The sequence below is a fragment of the Diuraphis noxia genome, unplaced genomic scaffold (genome assembly GCF_037042655.1).
Source record: "Diuraphis noxia isolate RWA-SAM2 unplaced genomic scaffold, SU_Dnox_SAM2 contig0004, whole genome shotgun sequence".
In the NCBI taxonomy this organism is placed as follows: domain Eukaryota; kingdom Metazoa; phylum Arthropoda; class Insecta; order Hemiptera; family Aphididae; genus Diuraphis; species Diuraphis noxia.
The window spans coordinates 3,959,398-3,976,862 of record NW_028301714.1 but is presented as its reverse complement, the minus strand read 5'-3'; the positions used below and the strand labels follow the sequence as shown (position 1 = coordinate 3,976,862).

The following is a 17,465-nucleotide window of genomic DNA, read 5'->3' as shown; positions in this document are numbered from 1 at the left end:
CAATAATATAAGCGTTGCAGTTAAATATTTTAAATTACAATAATATCATTATTAAACTTAATTATACCCATTCGTAGACTATATTATTATATAATAGTCTACAAATACAAATTATTTACATTTCAGAACCAACTAATGTGTTCTAAAGTTTTCCTTATTTTGTATTATGATATATGACCTGATGTGATATGGCTAATACATAGGCGTAAATAGGGGGGAGGCTTAGAGGGTATTAGCACCCTCAAAAAATGTTCGAGTTTATGTGTCAACAGTTTTTCCTTACAAAATAAAAAAAAAAAAAAAACCAAAAATTATAAAATATATACTTAAGCACCCTTAGTTTTTTTTATTGAAATTGCGCTTATGTATGAGTATCGTCAATTCGAGTTTTGTATACAATTGTATTCGCGTTTCATGTCGTTTTGTGTAGAAACTTGTCGAAATGTGTTTACTTGTCTCAAGTAGGAATGATGTACGGCGCCTAGAAGCTTAAAGCTGCGAAACGTGTCAAATAATTACATTCATTGGCGTCGCGTTTCCGTTTGTGTGACGCACAAAATCATTCTCGCCGCCTTATTTCCGATGGTACAAGAATAATGACGCCTAATTGGACTAAGACTTGAGTGTAAGATTATAATATATAATGTTCATCATATCATACACACGTAGTATCCGGTATTTATATTTGCCATTAATTATTATCAAAACGAACCTCACTAAATGTTTCCCGCGATGATATATCTTGTTAGATTACATAATGGACGAATGAGGCGACTCGTCTACGTCACTTAATGATAATAATATTTATTGAATAATATAATAAGCCACCTCCTAATCGATCAAAAATTGTAAATAATGTATTAAGCACGTAAATTTATTGTATTGTTATTATATAATGTCAACTGTTTTAAAATGTTCATCTACATAATATAGACTTGTAATCTTTGTCCTTTTTTACTAGAAGCCTTATATTAATAGCAATAAATACAATATAATTGTGTACTACTTATAATATATATCGTGTCTGTATATATAATGTCTCGAAACACGGTAAATCTATGTTTTCGTGATCGTTGTTGTTCGGTTTTTTATTTTTTCATTTTCGTAGAGACGTTCGGTAAAATAACTAATCGATTACCATTGCACTCGTTGTTGTTGTTATTTATTATGTCGTCGTTCTCACACAATTATGTATTATGCCGGAATATTATCGTAAAACGCAGTTTCCTCGTTAGTTTTTTACATTTTCTACTGCGGAAAATAAACGATGACTTATACCTTGAACGTATAGCGTGTGCGTTGAGTTCGTCGTCCAATTATTTTATATTATCATTAAATAGGCACTTGATGGTTTTACTTTACAGTTTTACCCTATCAAAGGTGTTTTCCGACACAGTCGTTTGTCGTCGCATCATAATATAATATCGACTTACGCCAAACTTAACAGCAGTGTGAGCGGATGTGTTTTTCTGTTGTATAAGTAAATATTATCATTGTGCAATATACGACGGTGCACGTGTCGTCGTGCCGGCTCACTTTTACGGTGTAGAGGAAAATTTCGTAATTGCGGCCTTATAATATGATCTCATTAAAATGCAGTAAGTGCACTATTAAAATATATATATATGATTTTTTTAAGGTGTATTTCGTTTCGATGATATTTTAGTATTCGCCAAAGCAAATGAGGTTGCCGTCTAAATATGTTTTATATAATTAGAACTCATATCGTAAGATTTTGTTTTATACGTCCTGGCTTTTTATTATTTAAGCGACCCAAATAAATGTCATTGTAAATTAGTTTGACAATCGTATAATTATATTTTTTTCTTCATTGGTACTATATAGATATTAACTATGTAGATTTTACTGAAAATGTGCAGTGTTTACAATATTATTAATGTACTATTAATATTGATCCAACAGAATTAATTTCTTATAAAAAACGTTTCAAGAGGACGTCATATATACTCGAACATGTAGTGTTGTCTCCGCCTTACAAACGTACAACATACCAAATTTGCGTTCCGCATAACTTGATTAAATAGTTTGGTATTAAAATTTCATGAAAACCGCCGCGTAAAAACAGATAACGTTTTAATATTTGATAATAGTCAATAGGTAATTAAATCATCGCTTTAATAATTAAGTGCTCTTTTGACGCTTTGATATTGAAACTATAACAACGCGAAATTGGTTCTGCGAAAAAAAAATTTGCAATGTTGTACATATTTTGTTATACACGTTAATTAAATATGCGGGTGAGACGTCCTCTAAATAATAAAAAATATATACCTACTTACATATTACTAATATTTTAAAATATAACATAATAATTAGAAGATTTGTTTTTGAATTCGTCGATATAGTCACTCTGACCGTTGTTTTTATGATGATACATTTACATTTTAAGCGAGTTATGAATATTTTAAGATATAAAAATGCTCTTAAACGACCACTCGTCGTTGTAATCTTCGGCTGTGTGCGATATTGCTGATATATCATAAAATCGTTGATGTAACATCTATACTATATATAGTTTCACAGAATCCGACATTGTTGTGCGATTTGCGTGGAACAACGGTGCTTTTGCGTTTTCGATATGTAGTTTTACGACTCCAACTTGTTATATATAATAGGTACATGTTTAGTATTATATTGATCGTTGTCGACAATTCATTTCACGTTTTGGGTGCATAATATACAACCATAAAACATAATATCGGTGCGCGCATGGCCCATACCTCTTGACTATTACAACTCTCATTGGTGTACAGGGTCGACGACTTTTGTCTTATTTCAAAGCTCCTTTCACATGGGACACTTTGAGGCTTTCCACTTAAAGAATCACGTGACTAGAAATATATATATACATATATAGCGTCAAATACAAATAATGTTAGTGTGCGATTCCGTCATACACTCATGCCCTGCTCTTGGGTGTAGTCGGAAAGCGTCTCCTGCAGCTAGTAGAATTATAACATTTATATTGTATATTTATATTAACGACACGGTACGTGTTTTACTGCACGTGTTATTATATACATATATATATATATATATTTCCGATTCCGTTTACGTCATATTATTTGCGTCGGGGGACACGTCTTGTAAAAATTGGTGGAACGTTGTCGATAACGTACCGTTACGCTACGCGTTGCTTTTAAATTTTTCTGGTCTATATACGATAGATCGTTTAGATTAGTTACTTAGTTACTTACTGTCATGTCATGTTGTCGAGTCTCTGCTGGGATACATCTGTCTAACATTTATGTTAATTATTAGGTCTATTGTCAGGGGTCAGGAACCTTTTCGTATAGGAAACAGACATTCTTTTTAAAAAATCATTAAACCATGATGATGTCTAGAGAGCCGCCCAGGTTGTTCGGTTTGAAAATCTTTTTTTTTTTAGTCAATATAGATTGATGAAAGACATAAACGCCAAAATGAGATGATATGAAAAAAAAGTCGTATCGTACCTACACAAGTGCCAAAATCCTAAATTTCTGTGTGCGACGGTGAATAGATATTAAATAACAGATAATACATTTAAAACTAACCAATGTATTTGTACATTTATATTGATTTTTATGTGTTTATCATAATTTACTATTGAATTTTTTTTTTGTAAAATCGTTTTAAAAATTTAGTACAATTTATTATTGCACCTACATTGTTTTAATATAATTTTTATAAGATATTCTATTATACTATTTTTAAATAACCACTTACATAAAATGTTAATTTAGCCTCGAATGATATGTCATTTTTGCACTTTTGGCGCTTATGTCATATGTTGGGTATAACAGGTATACAATGTTAGATTGGCGTTTATGTCTTAAACATTTTGGCGCAAATAATAGGTCATTTTCGTAACTTTGGAGCTTGTCATTTAGCCCGTATAGTATTTTGCCATTATTTTAATTAAAATTTGTATTTTACTGGTTACGATATTATATATTGATGCATTTTACAAAGAGCCATATAGATTACAATACGTTAATGAGCCGCAGGTTCCCGACCACTGGTCTAGGTGGTACATATACTCTAACAGCACTGAAATATTGATATTTATCAACATCAATTTCGTTTTTCCCAATTATTTACACTTAACTCCTCATGCGCGTTTGTATTTTAATCGTAAACCACGCACTATTCATGCTCGACATTGTGGGATTATACAAATATTTAGATTTTAAGACTTTTTTTTTAATATTACCGACTTTCGTAGTATTTGAAATTTATAATAATGCCATTGAGCATTGGGTGATATATTATGCACATTGCACAATGTAATATAATTACATAGGAAACGTTTAATGACATCATAATAAGCACGATGTGTCTGTATCCATATAGAATCATGACAGTATCATAATATATACTAATTAACGCGGGTATTTTTTGTTTTTTTTCTTTGTCTCGTAGGTGGAGCAACGAGATGTTCCCGGAATCGACTGCGCGTACTTGGCCATGGACACCGAGGAAGGCGTGGAGGTGGTGTGGAACGAGGTGCAGTTCTCGGAGCGAAAAAACTACAAAGCCCAAGAGGACAAGATCCGACAAGTGTTCGAAAGTCTCACTCAACTCCAGCATCCCAACATCGTCAACTTCCATCGATACTGGACGGACACGCACAATGACAAACCACGTGTAATTACTATAGTATAAAATATATGATCGAAAATCGCCCCTCTCTCTCCCATAAATTAAAAAAAAAAACTACAATGATATACCTACCTACCATAGAATTTGGTTAATGCGTAAGTTTCAGCTGAATTTCCCGTGTTAAAAAAAAATTTTTTTTTACTATTTAACACTGCAGCTTATTGTCAGTCTGCAATGCTATACCAAACTACGTGATTTTATTCATATTGACGTGTAATAAATAATAATAGATGCTCAATACAATATTATTTTCTTTTTATGTTAACCTTCAGTCAGTTCGTGTATTTTTTAAAAAGGTTGGACACCCTTGAAACAAATACTGGGTGGCAAGTCGTTGTCTAAATTGCTGATGCATTAAATGCTTATATAAATTATTAATTATAACTAACAGAATATTGGTTCGATGTTGTGTTATTTGCATGTTATATTTATAATGTTTTGGCCATAAATATTATTGTATGATACCTATCCTTAATAATTAATGTAGTGAATAGAAAAAACTGAATCCCCTTATATGCCAACTGTACAAAGTATTAAAATATAATAGATTAATAGGTATCTATTTGTAATATGAATATTCTTTAATAATCATTTGTTTCCGTGTCACTTATATTGATTGCATTGAAAGGAGATGCTCATGATAAATACAATTTTTTTTCCTGGGGGGGGGGGGGGGGGGTTAATGGGTAAAAAGTCTAATAAACATTTCATCTCACCCGCAAACATAACCAAATTACACCACTGAACAAGACGTAGCGATGTCTGCGTCACGGCTGCATATATATGTATATATCACATAAATATCTTTTGGTCGCGGAAAAAAAATAAGTGCCCACAAAATCACCTTGTGCACCATAATTTATTATTATTGAATATTGCTTTTACGCGACGTAGTCATCAGCTGTTAACCTCGACGTTTGCGTCTGTTGTGTGTTTGCGCAGGTCATATTCATCACAGAATACATGTCTTCTGGCTCGTTGAAACAGTTCCTAAAGCGTACCAAACGCAACGTGAAGAAGATTTCACTGACAGCGTGGAAACGATGGTGCACGCAAATCCTATCGGCCCTAAGGTATGTGCTAGTGCTGGACACTCCGATCCTGTTGGTATTAGGATCATTCTACTTTCTATTTATTTACTATTATTTTTTTTTTTCTAAAAAAATCGTCGCATTATCGTTGCGCACTTCCGTTGACAGTGCAAAACGTACCTATATATATTATGTTCTATATATAGAATAGTGAATAACGACATAAAATACCTAATAATAATAATAATATATTTTGTCCATACAAACAACGATATTATGTGTATAATGTATATAGGTATTGTATGTATATAATAATAATAATAAAAACAGATATCTGTGAGTATATATATAATAATAACACGGTGGTAAATACTCGATAAACATAATACATAATATAATATTATGATAACATATTATCACATCGGTACAACCGGAAGAGTCGTCGTCATCGTCGTCTTGATTGCAGAACTTAACCTCATTCTACTCAGGAAAAGATGTGGAAGATGGCCTCCGGACAGCGAGATCGCGACTGATGGCAATAATCTCCCGTCACACGCGCACGCCCGATTATTATTATTTGTGTATGTGTGTCTGTGTGGGTGGGTATGTGTGGGTGTGTGTGTGTGTGTATAATTGTATTTTTCAGAAGGATTAAAAATCGAAAAACGATAAGACAAAAACAACCGAAATTATAATCAATATGGAAAAACGCTTCGCCAAACCTACACCGCCGCTGCGCCGTCACCACCACCACACTCGGCCTGCATATTATAAAATATGTAGTACTACTAATAATAATAATGATAATAATATAATATATTGGTGTACCTGCTGTATTATATATATATTAATAAAATATATTATATATATATATAGTATAGTTGCGGGTCGTGCGTGTTGTTGTCGGAGAATGTTATAGTCGTTGTGGTTTTGCTCTACCCATATCGCGCGTTCAGGCAACAATTTGTTGGCTACTTCGACAAAAATCTTTCGTCCACGATCGGCTGCTGCTGCTGCTGCTTTGGCGCTAAAATATGAAATAATATCAATAATAATTTTAGATAAAATATTTTTTTCTATTTTTTTTTATTGTACACTATAATATATTTTATCGTGTAATGTGTAATGTGTACAAACGTACATATTTTATATTTATATGATAATATATTTTAAACAAATATATAATTATATATATATAATATGTATTGTGTTTTGCACAGCACCTATTTATAATTATGATATTTTATATAATATGAGAACGAATAATTCATATAGTCGTCCCGAGCGCCGCCGGTCCGACCGGACAACCGCCGATAGCTGGTGTTTTTTTTTCTGTGTAGAATAACGATCGTCTGAAAACGCGGGGCAAAAAAAATTGTGCTATCCGGCTGTGGTGTGTGTGTGCGTCCGAGAGGCCACCGCTGCCCGAAAGCAAAAAAAAAAAAAACAAAAAAAAACAGAAACAAAAGTTGTGGTTTGTTTTTCAGTTACTTGCATTCATGTTCACCGCCCATCATCCATGGGAATCTGACCTGTGACACGATATTTATCCAACACAATGGACTCGTGAAAATAGGATCAGGTAAAGTACCGCACGAGCGAAACATGCCATGTAAGGGAACATTACCAAAAAATATATATATATAAAAAAAAAAAAAAAACATTAGTCATTATTATAACGTACCTATGATATAATATATTATATACCGTGGTATATGCAATTATTATGGAAGGTGATGATAATTGTTACGATATTAAGCATGGTTTAAAAAAAAAAAAAAAACAACTTGTTTTCAGTGCCAAAGCCCCGAAACGTTGCACACCGTACTTTGTCGCCGGCCGACGGTCCTAGGCAATGACGATGCTAGGGCCGCCCCATGTTTCTGTGTAGGATTGTTAACGCGTTCGCGGGTATACATTGTTCCGGCGTTAAGGACCGCGTGGGTTGTCCAGGACCGGAAACGGTCGGGTCAAACGTACGTGTGTTCGGATCGGGCTGAGGCACGACTGTGATTGTGACCGTACTAACAGACTTTTTTATCTTAAAAAAAAAAAAAAAAAAACTATAGTTGCTCCGGACACCATTCACGTGCACATCAAGACTTGCCGGGAAAACATGAAAAACATGCATTTTATCGCGCCTGAATGCGGAAGTGAGTGAAATTAATTATTATTCTCCCAATAATATTCATAGGTAGAGATAGGTACACGGAAACTGCGCGATGATTCTTTTTTTCTTTATGCATACATTTTTATTATTTCAATAAGCGTTCCTATAATTGTTAGTGATTTAATCTATATTATATAAACTTCATTAGAAACACAAATAATATGGGCAAAAAGCTTAAAAACAAATCTGCATACTTTTATGATGTAGGTATATTATTTTTACAAATAGTTACTAATAAGTTTTTATTTTTTGATTAAAAATCGTTAATATAAATTGCATACATTAATAGGTCGTTATACCCACATGTGTTGTCTCCGTCTTACAAGTGCGTTACATAGCAATTTTTACGCTCAGCAGAACCTGTAAAGCTGTTAGTTTTAAATTTAGAGTTAATTTACCTCTTAAAAAAATTAAAAGTAACATTATTATCACGGACTTTTTATTTAATTTTAATTTTAAACCGAGTTATGAATATTTTTAAATTGGAAATTGTTTGTAGGTATATTTAAAATACTCATAACTCGGTTTAAAATTAAAATTTGATAAAAAAGCCATGATAATAATGTTACCTTTAATTTGTATAACAGGTCAATTCATTTTAGATTTTGAGCTGACAGAGCTACACGTGATCTGCTGAGCGTAAAATTTGGTATGTTACGCACTTGTAAGACGGAGATAACGCATGCGGGTATAACGTCCTCTTAAATTGTATATAAATGATATTTTTGGAGTTAGATGCTTGACAAAAAGTACTAAATCGACCGATAAAACGTAATAAGTCACCTCAACGTATGTTTGATAATCCTTGCGCGTCATGTGACCTTTGTTTGGGTATTAGATACGTCCACTACGTCTCTACTTCTATACTTGAAGCCCCTCCGCCACATCATATTTTTGGCCCTGGTTCAGGACTAAATCCGGGCCCCTCTTAAATAACAATTAATTTTGAAACATTTTTCTATAATATATATATTACGACGAAGTGATAATTATTTGCACGAACGCCGGGTCTCGGTACACCATGAGTCGTCCTGACCCTGTTTACTTGTATGTGGTTTATTTTTTATTTATCAAACCGTTTGATTGCAGATTTCGTGACGCCCGCCATCGACATTTATGCGTTTGGCATGTGCGCGTTAGAAATGGCCACTCTGGAGATACAGGGCAACGGCGACAGCGGCACGCTGGTCACGCAAGACCACATCAATCGCACGATTGAGTCGCTGGACGATCCTCTGCAAAAGGACCTGATCTACCAGTGTCTGACTGCCGATTTTGAGAAACGTCCTTCGGCAAGGACGTTACTCTTCCACCCCGTACTGTTTGAGGTGCACGCGTTGAAACTGCTCGCGGCGCACGCTCTGGTTAAGACTGGTAAGCAATGGTATAGGTTCTTAGGGGGGGCTTGCCGATGTCTTTTATATATTATTTGGAGTTTGCTAAAAAATTTGTGGCGATAAAGGGTTACGTTAATAAAATAGGTCTCTGTAAAATGTGGACATTTCTTAAGTATAGTGCAAAAAGTCTATGAAGGATTAAAAAAAAAAAACTGCAGTAGCAGTATTATTATAGTATAAAAAGGATGAGTAGGAGGTGAGTTTGCTTGGTGAATCGCATGTATATAAAATGATAAGTCTTACGATCAAATTACACTTTTTTTATCTATTCGGCCCAAAGATAACAGCACAACCTTTTTGGCACTCGTTTTTATTGTTATTTATGTTTATTCTGTTTTTAGAACATTTTGCCGACCGACTGTCCGATGAGATGTACCCTCAGGAAAAAGTGATAGCTGAGTTAGTGCACCCCAACGATGAAATTCGATCGGTTCAATTCAAAATGTCCGATGTCCCAGAGAGCAATAAGCTCGAAAAGTTCGTCGAAGACGTCAGGTGTGTGTTGTGCATCATTATCCTATAACGTTATTGTCTATATATTTTATAGTCAGATAATATATGACTGTAACCGTTATAACCATTATTATTGATTTAAGACTAAAAAATTATAGGGTTTGCTATATTTGCATTTTTTTTTTGCACTTTTCTGATTTATATATAATAATAATAAATAAATAATAATATCTTATGGCTAGTAAGTATGTATAGATATATTGACTAACGTAAACAAATTCCACTTCACAGTATAAAAGGATAAATAGTTATGATTAAAATAACGAAAATTAAATTATTGGCACATTTAACTGATTTTGCCATGCATATTTCTTAGTTTTGACAATTTATGTATGCATTAAATCATTATGTCGAAAATATTATTTACCGTTCAATAATAAAATGTTTCAACTAAACGGTGAGTCAACATAATCAATCACTCCATATTATGATAGACAATCCCGTATTATTCATTTAAACTCATATATTTATTGAATCGAGCGGCTATTCACATTTTATATATTTAGTTTTAACCGTTGGAAGGGTCGTATTTCAAAAATGTTTTTTCATCTCGTCGTATCATACCAAAATGTTACTGTCGACAATTTGAAGGCGCATATTATAATATATAAATTATAAAAAAAATTATAAAATTTGATTGAATTCGATAACTATAAAACCACTTAATAGCACTTCCCATAGGTATGCAAACATATACCTTTTTTTTTTTTTCCGTTTTAACCGACGACGCCGCGGGATCTGCTTTCGCATTGCTTCCGCGGCGCCGCCATCGTTTATTGACAGTATCAAATATTAATTACATTACAAGTTTTACTTGACTTCTTCCTGTCCTTCTCGGGCCGACCGGAGTCCGCCGCCCTTGAATTCGCGTGTCTGTCATCCGATTGGCGAGCCGACCGGAGTCCACCACTCTGGATGTTTCGTTCTCCATCAGGGCGGTCGCACGTTCTCCTGTGCCCTTCGCAAGGCCTCTTCCTCGCGTTCATCCTTTTCCTTGGTCGACAGAATCGTCTCGACCATGCGGATGTTCGCCAGGCGATTAGTTTCGAACTGTTTGATAATTCTCCTTCGGGCTTGGGCGTCTTCTGGCAAGTCTTGTGACAGGGGACCACACAGGATTTCCTCAACGTCGCCCGCGTTCGGAGGTCGCTTCATAATCTCAGTCATTCGAACGCGGTCGTCAGTCCATCTCGGGCAGGTAAAAACCGTGTGCTCAGCAGTGTCGTCGGGGTTGACGCAGTCTTCGCAATAACTGTCGTCCGCCCGATTAAACCTCTTCAGGTAGCTCCGGAAGCACCCGTGCCCCGAAAGCACCTGCGTCAGTCGGAAAGTCAGGGTTAGCGGTGGCTTTGTTAACCAGCGCCCAACGTCAGGGAGTAGCCGGTATGTCCATCTGCCTATATCAGACCGGTCCCACCGAGCTTGCCAAGCTGCAATGCTGATTATTCTCTCTTGGTTTTTAACGGTGTTCGGGACGACGTCAGTCTGGTCGTCCAGGCGAACCCGAACTCTAGCCCTTTCTGTTGCTAGCAGGTCTGCAGGTAGCATTGAGGCCAATACTGACGAAGCGTCGGCCGAGACTGTCCTGTAGGCACGTGTTATGCGGAGTGCGACGGCCCTCTGCGCTCTTGCCAATTCTGCGCAATTCTTAGCCGTTTTTGTCTCGCGGACGGCCCAGGTTGGCGAGGCGTACAGCATCTTACTGTTTGCCACAGTGCCAAGAAGCGCTCTTTTGCTTTGCGACGGTCCGCCGATGTTGGGCATCAGTCTGCCTATGGCTGTCGCTGAGTCGGTAGCCTTACGGGAGGCCTGTTGTATGTGTTTGGTGAAAGAGAGCCGAGTGTCGATCTCAACACCAAGGTATCGCATTGATCATTTGATAGGAATAACGTGTCCTTCAACCAGAAGCTCCGGGTTGTCATATTTGTTTTTCCTTGTCTGGACTACAGCCTCAGTTTTGGTGGGAGCTAACTTCAGTCCGTTTTGTTCCATCCAAGCCGATACCTTAGCTAACACAGGATTAAGCAGGGTAGTGGCTGCCTCGCCTGTGTGGGCGATGCCTATGACGCACACATCATCGGCAAATGCCACGAGTTGGACACCCGAAGGGGTTTCCATGTTCAATAAATCGTCGTAAAAGACATTCCACAAGGCTGGTCCGAGAACCGAGCCCTGGGGCATGCAAACATATACCTATATTATATAACAATATTTCTTACTTCCGAGTTCTGACCGTCACATTCTCACAAACCGCATATTTGTATAGTTACTGTTTTTTTTTTTTTTTTTGTTAAAATCGTGTGCTGTAGGTATTTTATATTTTAACACAATGTATAACGTCCGTCTCTGTATTTTTTCAATCATAAATGCAGATTTGGCATTTACCCGTTGACTGCATACGCCCTGGAAGCTGGACCTGTGCGGCTTACCACTTACCAACCGCAGAGTCCGACCGGTTCCATGGACCAATCCATCCCGTCGGATAGGAGCAGTTCCGGTCCGATCGACGTCGAAGTCAGACGTATCGTCAACATGATGTGTAACATCAAACCGCGTGACGATGCTCAAAATGACTTTATGGTCGGTATATTATTATATAATACTAATATATACCTATAATACAAGCTGATCCACGGGCACTTTGATGTCCTTTAAAAATGCCAACTCTTTAAGATTCAAAATTTGTGTAGCTATGTTCAAAACTTCTCGTGGATTTACCCTATCTTAATCTCTATTAAAGATTTTAAAACAGTCATATAAAATAAAATACACAAGATTAAAATTACATCCAATCATAATAATTTTTCGCATTTTTAGCTTTGTTGAGGTGAAACGATTTTTAAAATTGGTATAGGTACCTGATAACAAACTGCTAATTTCTTATTCATCTACACTGAATCGTATAACCTGCGATAGCAATCTTAAAATAAACAAAAATATGTGTTTATTATTTATTATGATTATTATATTCCTGGGCAATTTAAAAAAATTCCACAAAAACAACATTTTCTTTCGTAAAAAACCTTCTCCTGACGATTACGAACAACTTTAAGCCAAATTGGTCCAGCCGTTCTCAATGTACCTATATCAATATATCTATTGATGAATTACTATACAGTATAAACATTTTAATCTCCCAACGTACGAAATTAGTACTTGGTTTATGGGATCCTCCATTCCTATACCTCTTCGGTAGACATTTTAACAATATCGGTTTATATAACGGCGATTCATTATCGTGTTATTAGTTAAGTATATAAACCGATTCATGTAATGCACATCATAATAATATAATATTTAATATCGATAAATTTCGTATAGTATAAAACTTAATAAAATCAGCCTATAGAAATGAAGAACGAACCGTTAATAATACAATTGTTATTCCACACAGATGACAATTCTGCTGCGGATGGACGACAAGATGAATCGTCAACTGACGTGTTCCATAACGGACGCGGACACGGCGCTGTCTCTCTCTCAAGAATTGGTGCACTTTGGCTTCATCAATGAGGTTAGTTTTATTCAATAATGGAACCAATGATGCCCATTATTAGTGTGGATGCTGGGAGGGGGATGACAAGCAGACTGGTCTATTTTTTTACCGACATTCCTTTAAGGTAAAAAACTGATTTTACCACACCGATTTAAAAAAGTTTTGTATGGATTGTAGATCACTATACCCATGTATTACATTTAATTCATATCTTGTGAAGCTAAATAATTTCTGTGGTGATTTTTGTACATTTATACTAAAAAATAATGTTTTGTGTTTTGAGAATTATTTTTACTAATTTCTAATATCAGCTGCTTATGCAGGATGATTGTTAGGTATATCAAAACAATCGTCGTTATTCCTTATTCTAATCGAACCTAGAAGTTAGAGTGGATTTAGGTTATAAGTATAATAAAAATAGAAAACCTTGGAAGTCGTGTATATATTAGTGTGTACACGACTGCAGTAAACAAACAATGTTTTCGACTAAATATGATATTCTCGTTTCATGTCCTCTCTGATCAGTGGCGTATTTAAGATGCCACTCCCCATGACTTGAATAATCGATTTGTTACTTTTGACTCCCCAAAGCACCAACTAGATTCATTTTCTGATCTAACAAGGTACTGAAGTCGAAAATCGAAGCATTTTTACTGTCTCATAACGCGATTACAGGCACAGAAAAAAAACACACACATCTTGGTAAAATCAATACATTCCTCGCTCCACTCTGAATCTAAAACGAAAACAGTTCATTGTAAAATAAATAGGGCAGAATTCAAACTAGGGTATTATATGTTCACCCCTCCCTAGCCTCCCATACAGGGGACTTAGTCAAATACGACATTGTCTCTGATGGTCTGACGAGCACTATTGATCGTTTTTATTAGTATTTTGTATTATCAGCTGATCGCAGGTTAGGTTAGGTCGGGTTAGATTAGCAAAACGATTAATCGGTTGTTTTGTTTCACTCACAGCTGGACAAAGACAAGATCTTTGTGATCATCGAAGAGACACTGTCCGAGGGTCCGCAGTACAAAGAAGACTACGACGACCACTCGTCGTCTGTACCGATGGACACCGAATCGCCGCCGCTGTCGCAGAAACGATCGTCAGCCGCCGCCACCCCGTCGTCGTCGTCCAGGCCCAGCGTCATACGGTCGCCAGTGAAACGCGACGGCAGTTAATGATAGCTACGTGGCCAACGCGAGTTGGTCACTCGGTTTCGTCAAACCCGCCGACCACCGGCGGCGACCACACGGCCACCATGGACCGCGTACCGTTTATATTCGCTTCTTCCAAGTTTAAAATGTATAAAAAACACGTTGCAGTGCGTCATCGTTTCGATGACGTCGACCATATTTCCTCCTTCCGGTCATCCGCGTCAATTCAAATCAAACAAAACGTGCGAAAAACAAAAGCGAATTCGATAAAACAACGTCCCCCTTACATATTATACGTCGTACCTACTCGTAGATTGTAAAACACACACACACACACTCTCATATATGTCTAATGTATTTATATATATATACATATTCATATATATATTATAATAGAACGTAAAAATGTAGACTCGAGTCATAATGTTATAAGTATATAATATATATACATCATATATATTATATATATATATATATATTTGTATGTACGAGAGTATATTATATATTCGATTATGATAAGCTTAATATTTTTTACTGAATATTTATAATATAATAATAATAATAATAATAATACAGATAACGATAATAATAAAATAATGTTTAATTAGAATATGGTAAAAGACACCTAAATTATTTGTTTTATATAATACATATTATATTGTACTCTATATTATATTCAATTATTAAATATCCGTCGTACAATTTTTATTGTTAATCACATCATATTCATTCCAACGAAAAAACCTAAACAAAAAAAATGATTTTAAAGAATCGCTCAATGTAATTTTTATATAATTATTTTATTTATTTATTATTTTTTTTTTTTAATTATTATTATTATCGATGCTTTTATTCAACGTGCTTTATTGATTATTATTGTTCACATTCATCATTTAAACATATTATTATGTTTTATTATTATCTTCTCTCGAACTCGTTGTCCAGTTACCTACCTGTCTTTTTTGGCTAATTATATTATATTATGTATGGTCTCAAAAGTCATATGACCTTCCGCTATTTACACTGTGTACATGTAGGACTATTTTAACACGTTTACTATGTACCAAATTATGTAATTCGCCTAACAAATGTACAGTGCGTTGCGTTCAAAATGTGATATGTTTTTAATTTAAAAAAAAAAGGAGAGAAAATATATTAGTCTTAGGCTTTATTATATTTTACGTATGATTTTTGAATATTATGATGAATATTACGTGTAAATTATTAATGATGAATTAAAAACTGTGATACTTACAACTAAATGATTTTATGTGTCATTCATTATTGTCATGATCATTTTATATTTTGAAATAATATATCAGTTTCGTGAAGTACCTATGACCTATCCGTATTTTTATGTCATTTTTACCAATCAGTAAATTTAAAGTGCGTATGGCAATTAGCAGAGAAACTCATTTATTCAGATCCTTATTATTGCTCTTAAATACCACTAACTAAGAAATCAAAAATAGAGACATGAAACAATAAAATCCAAAGTAACAAATTGTAAAAAATTTTATGGTTAAAGTATATACTTTTATTGCACATTGGAGTGACATATTATTTTGGTTATCGGTCACTTTGGTAGAGGAATTCAACGGTACTGATAAATTCTATATTTTAAAATATCAAAATTACCTAACCCTACATTACCTAACCCTACATCGACCTGTGGCACTATGTTGGTCAATATACTGACTTTGAGATGGAACCTAATCTAGCAAGTTTTTAACTGACAAAACTTGGTGGCTACAATATGTCGTATAACAATGTTTTGTTTGCACTGCTGAATTAATTAATTAAATTTTGTTTCATTGTAATTGCTGCCGCTTGGCGTATAAACTATAAAATAAATTTATAAGATAATAATTTTATTGTTCTTGATTACGGATAAGACTTATTCCATCAAAGTTAAATATTATTTATAGTGTTAAAGAAAAGCAATTTGAATTATTACTGTTTTCATAATTTAATACCATCGGTATTGTTATAAATCAATAATAAATCATTTAAAATTTTTCTGTAGTTTATATTTAAAATTATTATTTGGCCCTTTTTCATGTGGATTTATAGATCATTGATAATAATATGATCTTGTCTCGGCACACAGAATGATCCATAGGTAACTGAAACAAAACATTCACACAACGGCTGATGACGATTGAACTAACTGCGATATTATCACACGAGTTGACTTGCATAGGTTTGAATATTATGATATTGCACAGTCGATTATTATCGATAATCATCGCATAATATCCGTTATACTTATTTTCTAAAATAAACGACGACTGTCGTATTAATATTCTTTTTACAAAGTTTTAAACTGATTTTAATGATTTTATTAATGTGTGAAAAAAAATTATGGTTATCAAATGGACAAGGGTCAAGAAAATGTAAATTATTGACTTACCACATGATGTGTAAACTCACATTGGAAAATCATTTTAAAATAAGTAATTTTACGTTTTGCATTTACGACACTAAAATGAAAAATTCCCACCTCCCCCTTAGGATCAAAATATCAATACATTTCTTTAACCGTTATATTTGCAATCTTAGATCATTTATACTTACTATACGGTGGTTGCAGTCTTTTTGAAAATTTTTTTTTTTTTTTAATAATATTATTGCTTTATTTTGTTGTCAGATGATAACGGCAGCGCTATCTATGGGCATCGGCGCATCGCATTCAATAATTCGAAGAATTAACCGCCGTCGTTAGGCAGCATTGCAGATTACGATTTTCGTTTTGCAATATTTTTTATGAATTCTGAGGCAAACGACAGTTTTTTTTTGTACCGTATTTTACATTTTTACGATGTCAAAAAATGGTAAAAATTATATTTAGCTCTTTCTAACATTTCAGTGAGGACCGCTAATCTACATACTTGTGCGTGTCGTATAATAGGCGATATTATAATGTGCTTTTTTGGTTTGTATTTTTTTTTTTTTAACGATATATATTTTTTATAAATACGGGCTGGTGGGGGGGGGGGGGGTGCCCTACCCCCTAAGAGCCCCCTTCAG

General features: G+C 34.6%; 1 protein-coding gene across 2 annotated transcripts in view; it reads left to right on the top strand.

The window, feature by feature from the left end:
• Window positions 1–15,697, top strand: part of Madm (MLF1-adaptor molecule) — a 55,568-nt gene extending 39,871 nt beyond the window's left edge. The window contains exons 2-10 of one of the 2 annotated variants that reach the window (XR_016191384.1): window positions 4,426–4,650; window positions 5,608–5,738; window positions 7,184–7,278; window positions 7,766–7,849; window positions 8,956–9,240; window positions 9,605–9,758; window positions 12,149–12,356; window positions 13,171–13,396; window positions 14,250–14,389. Coding sequence is in view for 1 of the 2 variants with exons in the window: in XM_089225590.1 (XP_089081716.1) it covers window positions 4,426–4,650; window positions 5,608–5,738; window positions 7,184–7,278; window positions 7,766–7,849; window positions 8,956–9,240; window positions 9,605–9,758; window positions 12,149–12,356; window positions 13,171–13,290; window positions 14,250–14,459 (1,512 nt within the window). In the remaining variant the exon portion in view is untranslated. Of the gene's footprint in view, window positions 1–4,425; window positions 4,651–5,607; window positions 5,739–7,183; window positions 7,279–7,765; window positions 7,850–8,955; window positions 9,241–9,604; window positions 9,759–12,148; window positions 12,357–13,170; window positions 13,397–14,249 lie in introns of both variants that reach the window. The other variant, XM_089225590.1, reaches the window with a different exon arrangement.
• The last annotated feature ends 1,768 nt before the right edge of the window (window positions 15,698–17,465 follow it).